Raw genomic sequence first — 23,047 nt, forward strand, 5'->3', positions numbered from 1 at the left:
TGCCTCCTCATTCTGGCTCCCTATCCCCTGACTCCAGGTGCAAAAGAGAGCAATTTCCAGCTTGTCTATTTTCATGGCCAAGGTATACTTGGATTCTAGTTGGGCTTGTCAGTTGTGTTTTAGAACGATTCCTTAATATTTCCATGATTTCTCTACTGTGTTTTTGCGGACCACCTTGGGTCTGAAAGAACCTTTCAGGGTCTTGATTGTCACTTGCCTCTCATTCAACAGAGACAACTCACCAACAACTGGTCTTTTAAGCAGAAAATACAGTTCCTAAATGGAAGGGGAAAAAAATTCAGTAACTTCTTTCGAGGCAAGAAGGAAGAAGTTTAAGCAAGAAGTTTGTGCTCTCCACCCCATTTAAAGTGAGAGAGCAAGCAGGTCTGCTTCAAAGTACGGCCCCAACTAAAAGGGCTGGCTATGTCCTGAATTCATGATCACAGGCCCTTGGATGCCCCTGATGTCTTGCTAACATTAATGCAGCACTGACTTCTGCAATTTGCTAGGTAACTGGCCATCTGCAATTATGTCAGGACCGAACCTCAAAGCAATTCTCCTGTGTGACTTGTTACTGACAGAAACCTGATTAAATGGCTCTGGAATTAGCCTTGTGAAAGATAGAGGACAACAGGCATTAAGTTGTTGTGGGATATGTCAGAAGACGAATCTACAGTAATTGAAAAGCCTTTAAGTTCTGCTCTTTCAACTTGCGTTCCACTTCCACTTTGTCATTTGACATTTTTTAAGGTTTTTCAGACCCCTACAATGGGCAGGAGATCCAAAGGAAGCGATCGAAATTACACTGTAAATTTCTCCCCTCATTTATTCCTGTTCCTTGGCCTCAGGACTCTCCGCTTCTGCCCCAACCCCTCCTCCATCCATCTCCCTTCAAGTCTCCCAGATTACACAATCAATCCATCGATTGTATTTATTGCTTACTATGTGCAGAGCAATGTACTAAACGCTTGGGTGAGTACACTACAACAGATTTAGCAGACTTGTTCCCTACCTATAATGAACTTACAGTCTAGAAGGAGAGATGGACATTAATATAAATAAATAATTTATAATGTATAATTTAAAGATATGTACTGAAGTGTTGTGGGGTTGGGGGGAATATCAGGTGTGTAAATGTAGCCACACAGATCTCCATAGCTTCAAAATCCTTCTGAAAACACACTCCTTCAAAGTTTCCGCAGCGGGGGTGTGGAGGCCTTTTGGGGTGGGGGAGGGCATCGAGAAGGGGGAAGTGGCAGAGACACTACGTGCCACAGTAACTTTAGCTGGACTGGTCTTTCCCAAAGCTGCTACTGGATATAACTTTGGGGACGGTGCTTTTGAATTGCTGTTGGGAGGAGAAACTCTTGATTTTTGGGTTTGCAGTCCCTAAGGTACCTGGGCCACTCTGGTCAGTCCAGCCAGCCCAAATAAACTCAAATAGCCTGTAAAACCCAGTTAAAATGAATCTGGTAGGTGAAGCCTGGAAAACGATTAGAATGTTGGAGCCTCCTTTGACCAAGGAGTCCATTCTATCCCTTCACTCTCTACTGTTGGGAGAAACTTCTCTGAAATCTCTCCACCCCTTTCTGTGGGCTGGGGAACTGCTCTGAAATCCTCTCCTTCCCCATGCCTTTAAGGGGAGCAGAGAGGAGCACACACTCTATAGTAGAGGAGTATTATAATATACTCACTTGCATCACCACCTTTGTGTGTTTCTTCCATCCCAGCTTTGCAACTGTAGCTCTAATGAAATCTATCTTACCCTGATAGTAAAGGGGTCCTGTGGGGGCCTTCACTTTGCTCCCTAAGGGGAAGAAAAACCAGTCTTTTCGGGTCTGATTTGTGTGTCCCTAATCTGTCATACCATTTTTTCTATTTCTTTGGAGCTGGGTTTGTCCCAGTGTTGCCCATGGAAAAGATGGTCTGGGATCCAGTCACCCTCCCAAGTACCCTTCCTCCCACCAGAGTAAGTTTGAAAGGCACAAAGCCTGTGGCCTCTGGGGACAGAGCCGACTCCAGCCCTCCATGCACCTTGATGTGGGATTCCACATGCCAGCCCCCTCATGTAACCCAAGATGTCACCCTGACGCACAAAAGATGTAGCCTCCGGACATCACGCAACCCAGCGTGCAATGCCGTTAAGTTGTCATCTTGCTATGCAAAGCCCCATGTAAAACTATCAAATCGCCTTCTCTGGTCCTGTGATGAGATGATGAGTTTTCAGACTGTCGGACCCGTATCTCACACCCTATTCCCAGCCTGGCCTCTAGAATCGCTCGAAGCCCAGCCCGGGGAATGTAGAATAGGTGGTGCTCGTAGCTGAGTCTACCACATCCTGTAGTGGCAGCTCCCACCTTGGGTCCTGGACCTCTTGGATCTATCTACCCTTTCCTTCCTCTGTAGCAACTCATGTCCACACAACCCCTGCTGCAGCCCACAGCCTGCTGTTCTTCTCTGCTTCCCTCAGTCCCCTGCCTGGAGAGACAGTCCTGAAGGTGCAAATGGAGAGGGGAATCTCAGGGCTCTAAACTGTTTCTCTGTCCATCCATCCCACTCCTTGGCCACCTCTGGGCTGTGGAGAACAGGGAGCCCTTGTTTGTCAGGCTTAGAGATGCTGGGTGTCCTGGGGACTCCAAGTTAAGGACAGATTCCCCCCCTCCCCCCGCCACCCCCGGCCAATCTCAGCCTGCCCAGCAGCCAAGACTTGGATAAAGAAAAGGCTCATAACCCCCAAATCAGGGGCTCTGAGCCACCACTGGGGTCCAGAGGAGTAGGAAGGGTTAGGGAAAGAAAAGTCCTCCAGGGCTTAAATAAAAACTTAAAGCTAAATAAAGACATTTCTGTGAGGGTGAAAAAGTAGAGAATCCATGAGAAGAAGAAACTAGAGATGATTGTCTGGTGGGTGTTGACTGAAGATGCTGGTCATTCTGATGTCATCTGGGCTTGATATCCCACATGAGCTCAAATCATCAACCTCAGCATCTTGTTTAAAAAAAAAAACAAAAAAACTGCCCCACCACAGCTGTGAGGTGAAAGTGATAAGGGTAGTTTTCAAGTATTTAAGCTAGAAAGTTGCTGCCTCTAAAATATTTTTTGACGGGAACTGCAAAAGACAGAAAACCTATATTGGAGCATCAGCTCCCACAGTCCATGATTTCCAGGAAGGCCAGTGGAGTCATCTCTGGATAGCTTTGCTTAGCCTTTTCCACATAATCAATGGTATTTGAGTGCTCACTGCATCCAGAGCACTGTACTAAGCACTTGGGAGAGTACAGTGCAACAGAGTTGTAGTCTAGAGAGGGAGGCTGGCATTAGTATAAATAAATGATTTATAGGTGATCATGTGATGGGTATAGCACCTGTAATCTAAATTTCTGAAATCCCATCAGTTAACCTAAGCGAGCCTCTTCATCTGTGATCTTTTCTGGGAAACAAGTATTCAAAGATGTGGGTCTTGCTACCACTTTCAGCCAGCTACCTTACTTGGAAGGCAGTGACTTGCTCCAGTGTCCTTATTCCCCTTACATCCCCCAGTCCCCCATAAACAATTGAAGAGGCTCCACAATCTGTTTTTGGTCACATGTCTGTGTGAGGGGATCTTTAGCCTATCCCTGGGAAGTTTCTCACCCCCACTGGGTCCTCTCTTCTATTATGGTCAAGGTGACACTCCAGGGGTGTCTGATCTACTTCCATGCTTTGAGCGTGTTGGGCAGGGTGAGGGAGGGGGCCTCCCCACTCACATTTAGAAGCAGTGTGGCCTAGTGGATAAAGCACAGGCCTAGAAACCAGAAGGAACTGGGTTCTAATCCCTGCTCAGCCACTTGTCTGTGGTGTGACTTTGGACAAGTCACTTCATTTCTCTGGGCCTCAGTTACCTCATCTGTAGAATGGGGATTAAGACTATGAGCCTCATGTGGGATAGGGACAGTGTCTAATCTGATTTGCTTATGCCCACCCCAGCACTTAATACATTGCTTGGCAGATAGTAAGCACTTAATAAATACCACAGTTATTATTATCAGACCTGCTTCCCACTCTGGGAAGAGAAGTTTTCATTCAACACCCACCTGCCAATAAAAATCAGGACAGGCCCATCTGGTTGGCTTTGTCCTAATTTTTCCACTTTACCCTCCAACACAACCTTTGCTCTGCTCGGATGGGCTAAGTGGGGATTTAATAATTCATCACTCCCAAGACACTGGGAGCTCCAGTTTAAAGATACCTCTACTCCCAAATCACTCTAATCCCAAATCACTCTTAGACTACTACCATTTCTCAGCAAATCAGAGCCCACAAAGTCCCTATTTCCCCAGAGGAAAATATTTTGCATGGAGTTTATAAATATCCTATAGGTGGCTCACATGTAAACTAGGCACTCAAGTATAGATCTTATTTGATTTTTCATCTTTATCTTCAATCACTGTTTTGTTCATTCTTCCCCCATTACAATGACTTAACTCTATGTGGGTATTTTGCATGGAATTTTAGAAATGTCCCAGTCTGGAAATAAGTCCACAAATCCCAGTCCTACTAGAAGTGAAAACTGCTGGGCAAAAGCTATTAGTTTCTCAACTGTCTTTTGATCACAGTGAGCAGGACATAAGAAAGATTCCCCCCAAAGTGATAATTGCTGCGATAACTAGAATGGAATGGGCTAACCTGTGTAGTCTCTCTCCTAGGTTGCCTAAGGAAAAAGCAGTGGTTCTCTCACATTACCTTAAGGAAGAAGCAGTGGTTCTCTCACAGTATCACCAGGCCAGTTGGAAATGCCTCTGAAATAGAGTAGAGCAGCCACCTAATGGGAAGTCGATTGTCCGTGGGGTCCAGCTACCTCTACCAGGTTTCTAGTCTGAAACTTCTCAGTTCTCTAGAGGAAAGCAGGAACTAAACTAAACTAAACTTTGCTCAAACTGAGAAGCTGAGTATGGCCTACTGGATAGAATACGGGCCTCAGAGTCAGAAGGACCTGGGTTCTAATCCAGGCTCTGCTAACTTGTCTGCTGTGCCATCTTGAGCAAGTCAGACAATTATATTTGAGCACTTAATGTGTGCAGAGCACTGTACTAAACCCTGGGGAGAGTACAGTATGACAGTATAATAGGCCTATTCCCTGCCCACAGGGTGTCTAGAGGGGGAGACAGACAATAATATAAATAAAATGGCAGATATTTACATAAGTGCTGTGGAGCTGGGACGGGGGGATGAATAAATGGAGCAAGTCCAAGCCGCACAGAAGGGCAAGTCACTTAACTTGTTTGTGCCTCAGTTACCTCAGCTGCAAAATGAGGATTAAGACTGTATGTCCCATGTGGGACATAATGGACTTAGTCCAACCTGATTAACTCGTATTGACCCCATTGGTTAGTACAGTGCCTAGCACATAGTAAGTGCTCAACCAATACCATAAAAAAGGATTAGATAAGGACAAAAGGTAGTAGGATTGTTGCTGGAAGATACCCATATGACAGATAAACCCGTAAGAAAAACATTGATTCTTTTTTTCATTGTAAAAGGAGCCCCTTCTTCCCAATAATAATTGATTTTCATGAAGTGCCATTTATATGCTAAGCACTGGGGATAAATACAATGCAATCAGATCTCATAATCCCTGTCCCACATGGGGCTCACAATCTAAGGTCAGGTTGTGGTGGGAGGGGGAGGGGCGGGTAGACATTTATTATCTAATCCCCCATTTTAAAGTGGTGGAGTCAGGATTAGAACCCAGGCTTAGAATCCACTTGCTTCCCGAGGACATCCTCCTCTTAGTTCACAGCTGAGGAAGTTTCATGGAAAACTCAATGTGGGTCCAAGGCTGTTTGGGGGATTAATCACTCAGATCAAGGCAAACTTCCTTACTGGTCATGTGAGTTGGCTGAGTGTCAGAGAAGCAGCATGGCTCAGTGGAAAGAGCACGGGCTTTGGAGTCAGAGGTCATGGGTTCGAATCCCGGCTCTGCCACTTGTCAGCTGTGTGACTTTGGGTAAGTCACTTAACTTCTCGGTGCCTGTTACCTCATCTGTAAAATGTGGATTAAGATTGTGAGCCCCAAGTGGGACAACCTGATTCCCCTGTGTCTACCCCAGCACTTAGAACAGTGCTCGGCACATAGTAAGCGCTTAACAAATACCAACATTATTATTATTCACTTAGGGTGTGCTTAATAAATACCATAATAAGTCAGCTTTTGCCATCCTAGTTGCCCAGAAGCATGGGAAGTAACACAGTAAGTGCTTAACAAATACCAACATTATTAGTTATATTGGCTTTTAGGTGTCTGAGAGTGAAAACAAAACCATTTTCCAAAGAACATATTATTTACACATGAAGATCTGGCCTCATTCATCATTTTTCCCCAATGGAACTTTTAAACTCATTTTGTGATGGTGTTAGGGAAATGTATCTTTAACCAAAAAAACCTATCTGTCATCAAATTTTCCTGACATTGATTTTTGCTGTGAAAAAATTTTTGCTCACTGTAGGCAGGGAATGTATCTATTTGTTGTTGTATTATACTCTCCCAAGCGCTTTAGTACAGTACTTTGCACCCAGTAACTCTTCAATAAATACGATTGAATAGAAACAGTCACACAGCAAAAGCGACAATGAAAATGTATATTTTCTTTGTTGACATCTGTTAAATCATCCCTTGAATTATCTGCATTTTCTACAGAGGAACTTTGGGATAGTGTCACCAAAATGTTTCCAAATTTGTTAGTGTTGTAATGATGTGGTTAGATTTGCTTTGGAAATCATTTTCAAGGCCCTAGAGTTCACAATGAGGATATCTGTCTAGCAACATTTACTTTGACCCCAGCACACTCTTCTCAGTCCATCAATGATATTTATTTAGTGTTTACTGTGTGCAGAGCACTGTACTAAGCCCTTGGCTGAGAGATACTTATATTGGCTGTTAGGTGTCTAATAGTGAAAGCAAAACCAATTTCCAAAGATGGTAATATTTCCACATGGAGAACTGGCCTCATTCACTGTTCTTTCCCAATGGAACTTTTAAACTCATTTTTGATAGTGTTAGGGAAATGTATCTTTAACAAAAAAACCCTATCATCTGCCATTAGATTTTCATGACGTCTTGATTTTTTTGGTGTGTAATAGTATTTATGGGAAGCAGCGTGGGTCAGTGGAAAGATCCTGGGCTTCGGAGTCAGAGGTCATGAGTTCGACTCCCAGTTCTGCCACCTGTCAGCTGTGTGACTGTGGGCAAGTCACTTAACTTCTCTGTGCCTCAATTATTTCATCTGTAAAATGGGGATTAACTGTGAGCCTCACGTGGCACAATCTGATTACCCTGTATCCTCCCCAGCGCTTAGAACAGTGCTTTGCACATAGTAAGCGCTTAACAAATACCAACATTATTATTATTATTATTGTTAACTGCTTACTGTGTACAGAACACTGAGATACCAACAGAGTTGGTAGACACCTTCCCTGACCCCAGTGAGTTTACAGGCTTAATGCAAAACAACTTCAGCACTGTTTTAGTCGTCCTCTCACAGAACATGCCACTGGTGTTAGTAAATTTATTCATGAGTTCCCCAAGTCTTTTCACTGGGCTAAATAGAATGAAATTCAAATGCATACTCTGAAGACATAGAGATTCTTGTAGTTCAGTCAGTGGTATTTATTGAGCATTTACTGTGTGAAAAACACTGTACTAAGCTGTTGGTCGACTTATTCCCTGCCCTCAAGGAGCTGACAGTTTCTTTAGTGGAGCATTTTACAGTCAGGTTCCTGACATTTGGCTGAGATTAATTGAACCATAATAAACACCCAGGTCCCCTTGCTGGTGTGTTGATGCTGGCCTTCCACCCTCCTCCCCTCAACCCCCCAAAACTCCCCAGCCACCTAAAACATTTCTCCTCTAGGAAGTCTTCCTTGATTAATTCTCAACACCCTGACTACAAAGATAATGGAAAGACAGACTTTTAATCTAATACAAGGAATTTCTCAGCCTTTAGTTATATATTTTTTAAAAAATGTATCGTGTCTTTTTACAAATATATGTGTCTTTTTACAAATATATTACATGTATCTAACAACTTCAGGGTCATGTGTCTTTTTTTTAAAGCGAGTCTAACAACTGAAGATAGATTGAGGCAGTGACAATGGGCTGGGGCCAAGGGGTCCAAATTCAGGCCCTTTGGGGTCCTGGCTGGAGGGTGAAGGAAAAAATGACAAATTTTAAAGCCACATGGTCAAGAATTGAAAGCCCCCATATTGGAAACATGGATTCCCATTGCTTGGAATTCTTCTCTCATTCTTCTCCCCTCTTTCCCATCCACCTACCTTTCCTTCCCCCCTTCCCCTCCTGCACACACACACACCACAACTCCCTCACCCAGTCATATCTTCAAGGACCTCCTAGGCTTTCTCTTTCCTATCAGGCACCAGTAGCACTTATGAGAATATTAACATATTATTTTTGCTTGCTTGTGTTGTCCTATTCTTGTTTTCCCCTCTTGTTGCCACTATATGAATTATGATCTTTATGTTTGCCCAATTCCTGCCTTATGCTGTCCCCTTACATCTTGCCACATCTCAACTTGGTTTTTACTTCCTTTCCTTTTCCTTGTTGCCACTCTTCCCCTAGAAACAACTTTCTATAGCTGCTTCCACTCTTACTCTTCCTTATCATGCTAGGGCTAGGAGCTGGCTTTCTTGATCTCTAGGAGAAACCTCTATATTCTTTTCAGTATCCGCTAATATGCCCCCCTTCATCAGAGCTGCTTTCCAAGTCCATAAAGACAGTAGTTGATGTCCAAACCAGAAAGTAGAAAGTCACTGTTACAGAAGACCCAGGAATTGTGGAGACCTAGACTGAAAGGAGAGAGATATTGTAATAACTCCAGGTAAATGCTACACAAAAGAAACTGGGGACAACCAAAATGGTACCTAAAAACTGGCAGCTTTCTAGTGGAGAAGGCTGAATAAGGAATTGTTAGGATTCCTCAAAGGAGCAAAGACTTTTGTCTTGGACAGGTTGTGGGAATAGGTTCCCACATCTGCCAACAGGGCAACTTGGCTTAGTACTTTGGCCTGCAGAATTTTTCTTTGCTCTTTTTCCTTTCTGGAGTTCTTGAGGTTGTTCAAGCTCCAGAACCTAGTCAGAGTCATTATGGCAGTATGGTTATGGGAGGTGGAGAAAAAGATGTCCTGTCTGGCCATCAGAGAAGGGAGCATGTACTTCCTTAGCAACTGGACTGAGCTGCTCTATAGCAGTCTTCGATCATAGTTTTTGAGCACTTAACTGTGTGCAGAGCACTGTACTGTTTGGCAGAGTACAATATAACTGAGTTGGTAGACGTATTTTCCTGTCCACAATGAGCTTGAAGTCTAGAGGGGGAGAGAGTCACTGCAATAAATTAAATCACAGATATGTATATAAGTGCTATGCAGCTGGGGAGAAATTAATAAAGGGTGCAAATCCTAGTGCAAGGATGACAGAAGGGAATGGGAGATGAGGAAATAAGGGCTTAGTCGGGGAAGGCCTCTTGGAGATGTGCCTTCAATCAAGGCTTTGAGGTTGGGGGATGTGATTTGCCTGTCAGCCATGAAGAAGGCATTCCAGGTCAGAGAAAGGACATGGGCTAGAGGTTTGGGGTGAGATAAACCAGATCAAGGTACAGTGAGTAGGTTTGGCATTAGAGGAGCAAAGTGTGGACTGGATTATAGTAGGATATCAGGGAGGTAAGGAAGGGATGAGGTGATTGAGTGCCTTGAAGACTAAAGGTAAGGAGTTTCTGTTTGATGGGAGGTGGATGGGCAACCACTGGAAGTTCTTGAGCGGGACTACATGGATTGAATGGTTTTGTAGAAAAATGACCAGGGCAGCAGAGTTCAATCATTCAATCTTATTTATTATGGTGTGCAAAGCACTGCACTAAACACGTAGGAGAGTACGATATAACAATACACAGTCACATTCCCTGTCCCACAATGAGCTCACAGTTGCGGGGGGGAGGGGAAGCAGACTGAAGTGGGGAGAGATAGGAGCCAGGGAGGTCAGTGAGAAAAGACGTGGGTACAGTCCAGATACTTCCCGAAGGAGGTGAAGGAAGCTATGGGAAGTCACTTATCCTATCCGCTTCGATGACTGCATCAGTCTCTTCTCCTTCCGGAAGTACCTGGTTTGGTCTCTTGCCTTTCCCTTGTTCAGGATCTTCCAGCCTATTCAACTCACTACCCCTCTTACACTTCTATTTTCCCCTCTCAATTTCTCCTCTTCCTTGTGTCTGGATTTTTCCCTTAGTGTTTCCAGGCAAACAACTGCATCTTCCATTCTTAGTGTCAAACCATTAACTCTTTCATACCATGCTCTTTTTCCACCCCCACTCTCCCACTTTAAAAGAGGCATCTAAATGGATCCGACCCTTCAATTAAGCAATGGTATTTGCTGAGCGCTTACTGTGTGCAGCGCGCTGTACAAAGTGCTTGGGAGAGTTGATAGACAAAAATATAAATTCTGGATATGTACATAATTGCTTTGGGGTTGAGGGAGGGGTGAATTAAGGGTTCAAATCCAAGTTCAAGGAGACGCAGAAGGGAGTGGGAGAGGAGGAAATGAGGGCCTTATTGGAGAAGACCTCTTGGAGGAGATGTGCCTCCAATAAGGCTTTGAAAGAGAGTGAACGTCTGCCGGAGGGAGTTCCAGGCCAGAGGCAGGATGTGGGCAGCGAGATGGACGAGATCAAAGTACAGCGAGTAGGTTGGCATTAGAGGAGTGAAACGAGTAGGAAGTCGCACAGTGAGGTAAGGGGGCAAGGTGATCGAATGATATAAAGCCCACCGAAAGGAGTTTCTGTTTGATGTGGAGGATGAGCAACCACTGGCAGTTTTTGAGGGCCACCTCTACAATATAGCAGTTCCCAGGTTACCATTAAAGAGGTAGAAATGGTTTTTGGCTGAGCTCTGGGATAAATGAAAAGGTCCTGCAAAGCGATACATTCCTCCTTCACCATTCTTCATCATCCTCATCTGACAAGAGAAGATCCTCATACAAGACACTAAGCGGCTGCCGCTTCTGCTGGGGCTTGTGCGGCTTCCGTTGCTGCGGCTGCTGGGGATGGTGCCTCTTCTGCTGCTGCTGGGGCTGCTGGGGCTGTTGCTGAGGCTTCTGCCGCTGCGGCTTCTGCTGCTGCGGCTTCTGCTGCTGCGGCTTCTGTGGTCGCCACTGAGGCTGCTGTTGCTGCTTTGGCTGCTGCTGGGGCTCCCGCTGGGGCTGTAGCCGTTTCTGCGGCTGCTGCAGCTTCTGTGACTGTGTCTGCTGCAGCTGCTGCTGGGGCTGCTGCAGCTTCTGCTGCGGCTGCTGGGGCTGTTGTAGCTTCGGCTGCTGCTGGGGCTTCTGCAGCTGAGGCTGCTGCTGCTGTGGTCGCCCCAGGCGCTGCTGCAGCTTCTGCCAGTACTGCTCCTGGGATGACTGCTGCTGCAGCAGCTTTTGCGACTGCTTCTGTGGGGGCTGCTGCTGCAGCCTTTGTGCCTGCTGCTGCTCTGGCTGCCGCAGCTTCTGTTGCTGCTGTTGGGGCTGCTGCTGCAGCTTCTGCGGCTGTTGCTTCTGCAGCTTCCATTGCTGCTGCTGCTGCTGGGGCTGCTGCTGCAGCTTTGGCTGCTGCTGGGGCTGTAGCCGTTTCTGCGGCTGCTGCAGCTTCTGTGACTGCGTCTGCTGCAGCTGCTGCTGGGGCTGCTGCAGCTTCTGCTGCTGCTGCTGGGGCTGTTGTAGCTTCGGCTGCTGTTGGGGCTGTAGCAGCTCCTGCGGCTGCTGTTGGGGCTGCCGCTGCTGCAGCTTTGGCAACTGCTGTTTCTGGGGCTGCCACTGGGACTGCAGCAGCTTCTGCGCCTGTTGCCGCTGTGGTTGCTGTTGTGGCTGCTGCTGCAGGTTCTGCGACTGCTGCTGTGGTTGCCACTGGGGCTCCTGGGACTTCTGCTGCTGCTCCTGCCAGTGAGGCTTAAGCTTCGGCTGTGGCCACCCAGACTTTCTCTCTGCATCCACAAGACTGTTTCCCTGCATTTCCTGAGCAGAAAATTGAGGCACATCAAGGCACAGCTCCCAGATCAGAATTATTTTATTACATTCACCATCTTCCCCAACCCACCACCTAAGGCTCTGCCTCTCATGGAGTGTAGCTGCCTATTTACTAGGAGGAAAATAGGGGTTGGAATCCAGGTGACCAACTTGCTATAGAATTGGCATGTCTACAGTCGATCCAGTCTACAAGCTCCGGCCAGAACAAGCAGGCTAGGAAGGAAATAGGGTCAGGAGACCTGGGGCTCCATTTCCTCCAACAGTCTACGGCCACTAGCCAGTTGGTCGGTATCCACCTCCTCTTTCTCTCTCCCCCTGTTCCCCAGAACATAGGGGCCACGTCACACCCGGGAGGCCATCCTCTTTTGAAAAGTGGGGGAAAGACTGTCCCCATGTGGGCAGACCACGCTATTCTTGGACACGCTCTGGCACCTTGTACCTTAAGAGCCTTTGGCACAAAACACACAATTCGGTATCCAAAATCAAAAATGGAAAACAGGAGCAAGTGGATAGAGAGAGAAACTGAAAGGATTAATAATGATGGTATTTGTTAAGCACTTACTATGTATGTTCTATGTACTATGTAAGTACAGCCAGACACTATACTAAACTCTGGAAAAGAGCGTGGAGAGGTGACACTTACGGAAACAGAGCCACAGTGGACATCTGCTTCAATTCGCCGCTTCTTGGTGGGAGGGAGACACACTTTGGGGAACTTCAGGACAAGGCTCTTCCGGCGTATTTCTTCAGCCCTAGACACAAAATCTAACATTAGCCACTATAATTCCTGCAGGGGCCAGGGCGAGGGTGGGGGCGGAAAAAGAAGGCTGAACTGAGCCCAAGCAGGGTTTTGATGGAATGGGGTAAGCTCTCCTGGTGGTAAGTTGGAGTAGGAAGGAATACACAGAAGAGGCTAGAAATATACCCCTACCTGGGGCGGGGGGTGGATGGGGGATGGAAAGACAGGGCAAGACCCAGCAATCTTTCTAATTTTACCATTAAAACCTAGTCCCTTCCATTCTTCTCAGTGGTTGCTAAAAAGGAATTTTTTAAATGGTATTTGTTAAGCGCTCGCTATGTGCCAGGCACTATACTAAAGACTGGGGTAGATCAGGTTGGACACAGTCCATGTCTTAATCCCCATTTTCCAGATGAGATAACGGGGGCCCAGAAAAATAAATTGACTTGGTCAAGGTCATACAGCGGACAAAGGGCCAAATTGGGTTTAGAACCCAGGTCCTTCTGGCTCCCAGGCCCATCCCCCATCCTGTAGGCCATGCCACTTCCTAAGTACCCGAATTAACTGACGGTGGCTCTATTTCCCCTTCTCTACCCACTTTAATATAGCTGATTCACTAATCTTTATTAATTTTTCAGATGGCCTGATTTATTCTCTTGATAAGGTTATTCTTTGATGGCATAAGACAAGTTGAGTGCCAAATATAGACTAAAAATGAAAATGCTCATTTAAGCATCATTAATATAAAACAAGGACACTCCCACCACTTTATCCCTACCACCCACACCCCTGGGCCAACCAACCTCTCAAAAAGTTGCTTCTTAAACACGATCTTGGTCCCCTCCATGTTAATGACTTCTGCATTGCTGTCGTAGGTCATCTTCTCCAACGCTTCCTCCTGCTCCTCTGTCATGGCGACAGAGGTGGCAGGGAGGGCGTGGTTTGGGTTATAAAGAGGACAGACCTTGTTTGTCCTCATGTGTCCAACTGCACCACAAGCCCCACATTTCAGCTGCAAGAGAAAAGGAAAGGTAAGCAGGACTGAGGTAAGCAGGGGCGTCGCATAGTCACCAGGTGTGGGTGTGAATCCCAAGTGACTAAGGAAATAAATCAATGGTTGATTGAAGTAAAGAGATGGGAGCCATGCACAATTGTGCCTATAAGGCCTGCCCAGCAGGGTTCAACCAGGGCGGGGCTATACCCTCCCCCCTGCCCACATGGCTGTTTTAGAAGCTTGTTGCTTACCTTCAGATCAGGAAGGGTCTTTATTTTGGGCTTGGCCTTCTGTTCAGGTGGGCCCTGGAGCTTTGCCTTCTCTTGGCTCCGCCTGAGCCGCCTCAGCTGGTCCTGGATCCTGCGTCGCTCTTTCCGCAACTCCAGGTGGTGCTTCCGGTCAGATAGGGCAATACTGCGGCTGTAACATGCACACTTCCGTTGGTATACTCCCGGCAGGACTGTGACTCCAGGACTAAGGCAGTCCCAACAGCCCGGCTTGAACTCCCCTTGGACCAGGCTTGTCGCATTATCACCTTTCTGCCCGGTGTCTCTCTCCTCTTGCTGAATATATTTCAATGGGAGGCCCCCTCCCACCGCCCAGGTGAGACTCGAAGGTCCCCTCTTCACCCTACCCTATGGAACCTTTATTTTATGGTCTCAAGCCTTTATTTGTCAAGCACTATTCTAACCCCTGAAATACAAGATAATCAGGTTGGACACAGGCCCTGTCCTAAATGGGGTTCACAGTCTAGGGCCCACCGCCCCCAGCCAGCAGTCCCCCCTCAACCAGCACCTTCACCCAACAAAAGACAGGTCTCACTCACATGGACTCCTCATCCATGGTGGTCCGGATCTGGCTGTACGCCTCAATGACAGCTGGGCTACAGACAGTTTCACAGCGGACGTACTCTTTGCCATCATCATTTTTAAATGTGCGGTAGATTTTGAGGAAGTGGCAGCCTGAGATGGATGGGGTGGAACTGGGCTCAGGAGTCTGGCCATTCTTGACAGAGTTCTTGGCTGTGGTGGATTTTGGAAAATGAAAAGAGGTGGATTTTCAGAAATGCTTGAGAACAATCACCCTCAGAGCCCTGAGGGGAGGATGAAAAATGTGGAGATTGTAATGGAATGACAGATTTGTGTCAGGAATCGAAAGATCCCATATTGGAAAGTTTGATCCCATTGCCCACATCCTTCTTCCAGCCCCATTCCCAACAACTCCCCCTACACCCAAATCTGCCAAATCACATCTTCAAGGCCTCCCTTGGAATTATTCACCCCAACCTCAGCCCCAGAGCACTTATGTTCATACCCATAATTGATTTATTTAGATTAAAGCCCCTCTAGTTGGTAAGTTCTTTATGGACAGGGATAGCTTCTAACAACTTTGTTGTATTATACTCTCCCAAACAGTAAGTGCTCAATAAATACCATTGATGGAGTCCCAAAAAGTCTACAAGAGGCTATCATCACATTCTATCAGGTACTCATAGTCTTGTTGCTATTATATCTGTGTTTTCCTTTTTGTCTCCCCATTTCATTGGAAAGCTCCTATAGGCAGGGATTGTGTATTGTATTCCCTCAAGTGCCCAATACGGTATTCTCTTCTCAGGCAACAATTATGTTGATGATCCTCCAATTTTAAAAGCTGAATAAATTAACTGAATGCTAGTCCTGATCTTCACCATAGCCTTTCTACAGTTGGATGATTAGTTCAATCAATTGATAGTATCTATTGATTGCTTTGGGTAGATCAACCTATCATATTTATTGAATGCTGTACTAAGCGCTTTGGAGAGTGCAGAAAACATAGTTGGTAACTACTGGATAATTGGATGGGACACAGTCTTAATCCCCGTTTTACAGATGAGGTAACTGAGGCACAGAGAAGTAAATAACTTGCCCAAGGACACACAGCAGACAAGCGGCAAAACCGGAATTAGAACCCAAGAGCTCCAACTTTGTGATAAGTACTGTACTAATCACTTGGAGAGCACAAGAAGGCAGTAGATGCAATTTCTGCCCTCAAGGAACTTAGTCTAGGTTGGGAGACAGATATTAAAATCAATTACATGTAAGGGAAGTAACCAAGTTTAAAGACATTATTTACATTAGGGCTGTGGGGAGTAACTGAGTGAACAGGTGAAGCAGAGGAGAAAGAAAATAGGGGTGGAGGAAATGAGAGCTTAGTTCAGGAAGGATTCCAGGTGGAGAAAATGTTCTCTAGTCCACAAAGCCCTACGATATCACATACCTGTCTGGGTTTGGTCGGTCGTCTTTTCCTTTCCCTTGTTACCACTATCTTCCCCCAGAAACATCTTCTGAAGCAGCTTCCGCTCCTGTTCTTCCCTATAATAATGCAGCTGGGAGAGCGTTTTTTTGTTCTCGAGGAGGTCCTCTACATTCTTCCCCATCTCCTCTAGTATGTTGTCCTCATCAGAGGAGCTGCTGTCAGAGTCTGTCGATAAGACCTCGGTGGATGCTAAAATCCTAAAAGTGAGCAAAAGTCATTGTTATGAAAGCTACCGGAATTACGAAGTTGCAGGCTGAGCAGAGACCGCTTCCCTTTCTGGCACCTCTGGCCTACACAACCCATCTGGGGTACCCATCTGGCACCCCAAATCCCTCCCTCTCTGGAGCACCTGCTCCAGACCTACTCAGCACGACCCCGTGGACCTTCGTCTCCAGCTGCCCGCCGTTTGACTGGAGCCACAGTGGGTTAGTTCTTCCCTGTAAAGCACATTCTATCTGTTGGGTCCTTAATAAGGATGATGGTGTTTGTTAAAATGCTTACTATGTGTAAGCTTACTGGGGTAGATATAATCTAATCAGGTTGGAAACAGTCCCTGTCCCACAAAGGGCTCACAGTCTTAATCCCCATATTACAGATGAGATAACTGAGGCAGAGAGAAGTGAAATGACTTGCCCAAGGTCACACAGCAGACAAGAAGCAGAGCCAGGATAGAACACAGGTCCTTCTGACTCTATCCCCTAGGCCATGCTGCTTCAACAGTCCTTCAGCAGGGCCGATCCCGGCCTGGCCCAGGAGACACGCAGATGCACTTACTTGTTCTGTAGGTCGAAGATCCTCTGACAGTCCATCCTGTAGCGGTCCTGAGTCTCGGCCACAGAGCCCCTCAGTCCTCGGGCAAACTTACTCGTGATGTCCACCCCTGAACGGGCCTGTTCTGTGGATATTCTGCGCACCACGTCGATCACCTCCCAGCGGGACAGCTGTTTGATCTACAGGATGTGACATGAAGAATCAGTCACAGGCTTCCATGAAGAACAGTAACGGTATTAAGTGTTCACTAAGTGCTAGGGTTGCTAGATGATGGGTAATAATAATTACAGTATTTGTTATGTCCTTTTATGTCAAGCACTATTTAAGTGCTGGGGAAGATACCAGAATAATCAGGAACCACCTGGAACCCAGTTTTGGCCCGAGGGAGGGTGGCCTCCCTTCCTCCATCTCAATGGTAATAATCAAATTTGTTAAGAACTTACTCTTTCCCAAGCACTGTGCTAAACACTGGGGCAGATACAGGCTAATCAGATCTGTCTCAATCTCTGCCCCCCACAGGGCTCAAAAGGTTAAAGAAGAAAAGTTCCTATTTTGCAGATGAGGGAACCAAGACACAGAAACATTTAGCAACTTGCCCACTGTCACCCAGCAGAAAAGTGGTGGAGCCAGGAGTTCCCTGTTTTGCAGGCACATGATCTTCCCGCTAGGCCATGCTGCTTCAGATTGGACACAGAGTCCGAGAGAAGGGGAACAGGTATTTTATCCCCATTTTATAGAGATAACTGAAGCACCAAGAAGTTAAGTGATTTGCCCAAGGCTACTGAGTTCAGGATCTCGCTCAGAGATCCCTATCCCACAGAGCCCACACCTTCTCATTCCTCCCTCCACCCACTGAAAGAAGTTTCCCACCTCTGACCCCTGCACTCACCTCTTCCTCGGCCACACCAAATGTGCGGAGAAGCTGCTTGGCCTTCTTGAGAGAGAGGCGACGGAGGTCGGCATCTGTGCCCATGATGGTCTTTTTCACCGGCTGGGTGTCCTTGTCATCCTTAAGAAGAAGAGTATTTGTTGAGCACTTATCAAGGTCAAATCAGGAGTAGGGTCTCTTTCCACAGGGCCTCACTGCTTCTTGCAAAAACAAAGAATGAGAAAAGCAGCAAAGAGAACCGGGGGCATAAAGAAGCCAGCGTTTTGCCCTGCCCCCTCCCCTTCACCCCTTCAACTTGAGCTCACCTTTGGTGGGGGTTTGAATGGGATCTTCACATAGGAGAATCCCTCCCCACAGCCTGTGGGATCCGCCACACCAGTCACATCAAGGAGGCACTTTCCCTTCAGGGCCGAGAGGAAGGCCCGGGTTGTGTTCCAAGGAGCTGTGAGCACCTGGGAGAGATGACAGCTTTTCAGTTTTCCAGAGGAGGAAGAAACTCCCTGGCAGACAGTCCCTCCTCTCCCTCACGAGGGATCAGGTCCCATATTCCATCTTTCTGAATAGATGTCTCCAGTGCTGCCCCAGGCCCCAGTGAGGCAAGCTCTGGGCCCTGGGGCATAGCAATGAGCTTTCCTCTTTTGCTTCCTTGGGATTTGCTGGCCATTTTTCTGCCGGGACTGTCCTCTGACTCCATTTCTCTTCCTCATTCTCTATTCCCCCTCTCCAGCCCCCTTCTAGTATCATAGAATCGTGAAGGCTTAAGCACTCTGCTCTTGGAGTAAATGTACGGTGCTTAGGGCAAACTTAAAGTGTGAAGCCTTACCTCATCATCGATCTTACTCTGGAAGCCTTCTTCATTCTCTTCATCTGGGGCCAAGAAGGACTTCTCCCCATAACCAGCATCCTAGAAGGGCAGACAAGACAAGTCCCCAGTCAGCAAAGAAACAGATCCTGATATCAGAAAGGCCTAGGCAGGGCTTTCTCTCCCACCCTTCCTCCCCATCCCTGTCCCTAGCTTTTAGACCATGACTTGAGAACTGCTTGCCACTGAGAAAAGGTTTCCCCATTCCACAAGCCCAAGTGCTGTGCTTCCCCCCGCCCCCACCTGTTCATTCTTACCCCCTGGCCTGACTGAGCAGAGGGTGGCAGGACAGTACCTGGCTCAGAGATCACAGATCAACTCCAGGGTGGAGAAGACGCTTGCCAAGCAAAAGCCCTGGGCTCCTCCTCCTCTTTGCCTGAAACTTCTAATTCCCATGCTATATTGCCCAACTGGGAGGAAAGGGTGCCATGACCCCTGGAACCCCCTAATTCCACCCATCCTAGGTTTCCAGGTGTCCTCACGGACAAGTTTAGAGAGAGAAAGAGGGTGAGCAAGAGAAGGACATAGGACTAGAGATGGAGAAAAATAGAGGAAGAGAGACAGGGGAAAAGATACGGAGAGGATGAGGGAGAGGAAGAGATAGGGAGAGAGAGGAAGAGATAGGGAGAGAGAGAGATCACCTCACCTTCAGCCTCTGCTCAGCGGCAATCATGCTATAATAGGCACAGCACTGCTCTGGAGACACCATGGCTCGTAACTCCTCCTCGGTAGGTAAGCGGAAGTTGGGCTTGAGGACCCACCAGTTTGAGACCATTCCTGGAAAAGACCAAACACAGAGGCTTCAAACTCCAGCTAGCTCACGGCATCATTGGCCGAGTCAGAAGCACAGCTCGACTGGGGAGGGAGCCAGGACCGGGCAAGCCTGGCTCTCTGCCCCACTGGGCACCTCCTGTTCACCTGTGCGCTGGAAGTCAGCACAGACATTCAGCCTCTTCCGGATGGTACTCTCCGCGTGGAAAGGGAAAGCTTTCTTGATATCCTCCATCCTGATCCGTGGCGGCCGGTCTCTACTCTTCCCGAACAAGCGGTAAATGAAAACCTAAGGAAACCATCCAGAGTGTGGCGGTCAGTGACTCGGAGAGGGAAAGAGGGTCTCTCTAGGACTTGGCAAGCAGTTCTGCCCACTCACTAAGACCCCCGGAGTTACCTGTCAGCTAAGTATCCATAAAGAATACGACACCTCTCAATCAGTGATATTTATTGAGTGCTCATTGTGCCCAGAACACTGTACTCAACGTTCTGGTAGACACGGTCCTGGGCCTCCAGGAAAGCAGGGTTGCCTAGTGGCTAAAGCACAGGCCCAGGAGCTAGAGGACCTGGATTCTAATCCCAACTCTGCCACTTCCCTGCTCTGTGACCTTGAACAAGTCATTTAACTTCTCTTTGCCTCAGTTTCCTTGCTGCAAAATGGGGTTCAATACTTGTTTTCCCTCCTAGAGTGTGAGCCCCATGTGGTACAGGGCCTGTGTCTGGCCTGATTAATTTGCAACTACCCCTGTGCGTAGACCAGTGACTGATACATAGCAAGCACTTTAACAAATACCATAAAAAAATCTTACAGTCTAGTGACTCCCACCTGCTCCATGCCCTCAAATAAATCCAGACTGAAGTGACCCCTCTCTTTTCCGCTCTGCCCCAAGCTCACAGAAACAGCAGATCTCATCCTCTCACCTGCAGAAAGTCCCGAATGTGAGTAGCAGCCCTTTTGGACTTGGGGGCCGGGACTTCAATCAGGGGACATTCCTGGCCAACCACAAAGATGTCCTTCACTTCCCGGATGTAGTAGCCCTGCCGTTTCTGGATGACCAGGAAATCCGTCCCCGGCATCCTGTGGGGATAGATCGGGGCTCGGAAAAGGTTGTTCTCCAAGGCCTGTGGCAAAGAAACAAGCATGTTGTAAATAATAATAATGATGATGGCATTTAAGAGCTTAACTATGTGCAAAGCACTGTTCTAAGTGCTGGGGAGGATACAAGGTGATCAGGTTGTCCCATGTGGGGCTCAGTCTTAATGCTCATTTTACAGATGAGGTAACTGAGGCACAGAGGCACAAAGTCACACAGCTAAGTGGCAGAGCCAGCATTTGAACCCATGACTTCTGACTCCCCAGCCCGTGCTCTTTCCACTGAGCCACGCTGCTTCTGTAAGTGCATATATGAGATACATGCAACTACTATGGGACTGAGTAGTTGCCATGAAGAGGGGAGGGAGGGGGTGGAAATTAGACAGCCTGCGAAGGCCAGACTCAGTATGGTGGGGGCTGGGATGGAGGATAAGGAGAACTCCAAATTGGTGGGTTTGGGAGGGAGCAACCCCAGGCATGGCATATCCATACCTGCAGCAGCTGGCCAGGTTGGAGAGAGCCCAGGAAAGGAGATGTATGGCAGTAAACAGTTTCTCCGTAGTCACAGGCTGGTGCTCCAGAATCCTTTCCAAGTTTCTGTGAGGAACAGAGAACAACTGGTTTTTTTTATGGTATTTGTTGAGCGCTTACAAGATGCCAGGCACTGTTCTAAGTGCTGTGGTAGATCCATGGACAAATGGAGTTCACAGTCTTAATCCCCATTTTAGGGGTGGGGTAACTGGGGCTCAGAGAAGTTATGTGATTTATCCATGGTCACATAGCAGACAAGTGACAGAGCTGGGACTAGAACCCACACCCCAGGTCCATGCTCTGCCCATTTAACACTCAATACCTGCCCTCCAGGGTCTCAAGTCTAAAGGAGGAGACAGGGATGGAAAACAATGACTTCTGTGTAAACCAGCACAGCAGCAGCAGGAGCAAGGAGAAGGCTTCAAAACAGAAACTCACCCGTTTGTAGTAGTTTTTTATCTTGGTTGCCATGCCGACCTGCATCATTAAGGGCGGATACTCCTCGCTATATTCTACAAGAACCAGATCTCCATCTTTGCCGGTGAGGTCCTGGGCCGTGCGCATAAAGAACATCTCTCCGCCTCCGGAGGCCTGCCGCTCCTGCTCTCTCATCTGCCGGACACATGGTGACAAGGAGGTCAGAGGAAGAGGAGCCCGTGCCCGAGTCACTGGTGAGAGGCAGAGGGACTGATGGACTCACCTGGGCTTTCTTCTGGATGTGACCCAACAAGGACTGGATGGGGTGCGGTCCTGGTTTGGACAGGGGCCCGGAGACGTACTTTTTCAGAGGAGGGCGATGGAATTGCCGGAGTTTGGTGGGACCCATGTAGGTGGGGAAGAAGGGCAGCTGCAGGTCCATGGCTGGGGTCGCATGCTGAAACAGGACACGGAAAACCACACACAGGTGAGACACCCCGCAAGTCTCAGCCCAGAAAACAGGTCCCCCGGAAACCCCTCCCTTCCCTTTCTCTTTTCTCCCTTCCAAAGGAGTGATTGCTCTTACCTGGATGATCCCCTTGAGCGTTCCTCGTAAATCGTCTTTTCTGGGATAGTAAAACTCATCATTGGACAGGTTCCATGGGTCCTTCAGGGATACTTTCTGGTGACCAAATACAAAGAGATATTTTTTATAGTATTTCTTCAGTGCTTATTTTGTGCCACTAAGTGCTGCGATAGATACAAGATAATCAGTTGGACACAGTCCATGTCCCACATGAGACTCACGGTCTTAACCCTCATTTTAAAGTTGAGGTAAGTGAGGCATAGAAAATTGAACTGACTCGCCCAAGGTCACACAGCAGACAAGCGGCAGATCTGGGATTAGAACCCAGGTCCTTTGGCTTCCAGGTCCTTGGTCCTGTGCTTTATCCACTAGGCCATGCTGTTTCTCTTATCAGCAGGCCCCTTCCTTTTTCCCTTGATCAGCTTAAGCCTGCAAGAGACCCTTTAGCTCACCTCTAGGATTTGCCCCTTCTGGGAAGATTCCATCTTGTTCTTGGAGGAGATGGATGGTGTCTCTTCGTCTTCAGGTGATTCTGGAATTTCTGGAAATCGAGAACAACATGGTTTGGAGGACGTTCTCTCTCTCCTTGCCAATTACCGCCCTTGACCACCCCGTGCCAATTACCACCCTTTTCAGTAATGTTCCTCAAACCAGTGATGAGCTTGTGCTCTCCAGCACTGGGTTTATGTGGCCAAAAGAAACTCCAAATACTGGAAACTGATTCCATTCCACCTACAGCCTTAGGGCTCCAAAACTTCATCTCCAGCCCATGGCTGGGAATTATCTCATTCTCTAGTAATTCCCGCTACTCAACAGCAATTATTTTGAAATTGGAAACATTAATATTCTATACCCAAAAGGAGGTCTTCATCGTTGAGGTTGAGGCTCAGAACTGGAGGTTCCATGAGTCTGGACATAGCCTGGGCATCCCAGATGATGTTTTCTTCCCAGCGCTCATACACCAGCTCCTCATTTTCAATGGGGAAAATGGAATTCCAGGGCTTGTTGTTGCCTGAAGTGGCTTCAACACCTGTTCAAGATGGAGAAAATGGAGGCATT

General features: G+C 47.4%; 1 protein-coding gene across 1 annotated transcript; it reads right to left on the bottom strand.

Annotated features, from left to right (window-relative positions):
* Nucleotides 1-10,972: 10,972 nt before the first annotated feature.
* Nucleotides 10,973-23,019, bottom strand: LOC100087158 (transcription initiation factor TFIID subunit 1; the record flags this gene model as incomplete). The annotated part of the gene is made up of 20 exons (XM_039912440.1): nt 10,973-11,699; nt 11,748-12,028; nt 12,684-12,792; nt 13,583-13,791; nt 14,025-14,193; nt 14,600-14,795; nt 16,030-16,265; nt 16,843-17,018; nt 17,729-17,848; nt 18,034-18,180; nt 18,552-18,632; nt 19,237-19,367; nt 19,509-19,650; nt 20,283-20,483; nt 20,947-21,051; nt 21,424-21,597; nt 21,686-21,859; nt 21,989-22,084; nt 22,441-22,529; nt 22,842-23,019. Coding segments are annotated over 20 exons (3,741 nt in total), but the record flags the coding sequence as incomplete, so codon positions are not given.
* Between the last annotated feature and the right edge of the window lie 28 nt (nt 23,020-23,047).

Source organism: Ornithorhynchus anatinus, chromosome 6 (assembly GCF_004115215.2).
Source record: "Ornithorhynchus anatinus isolate Pmale09 chromosome 6, mOrnAna1.pri.v4, whole genome shotgun sequence".
NCBI lineage: Eukaryota > Metazoa > Chordata > Mammalia > Monotremata > Ornithorhynchidae > Ornithorhynchus > Ornithorhynchus anatinus.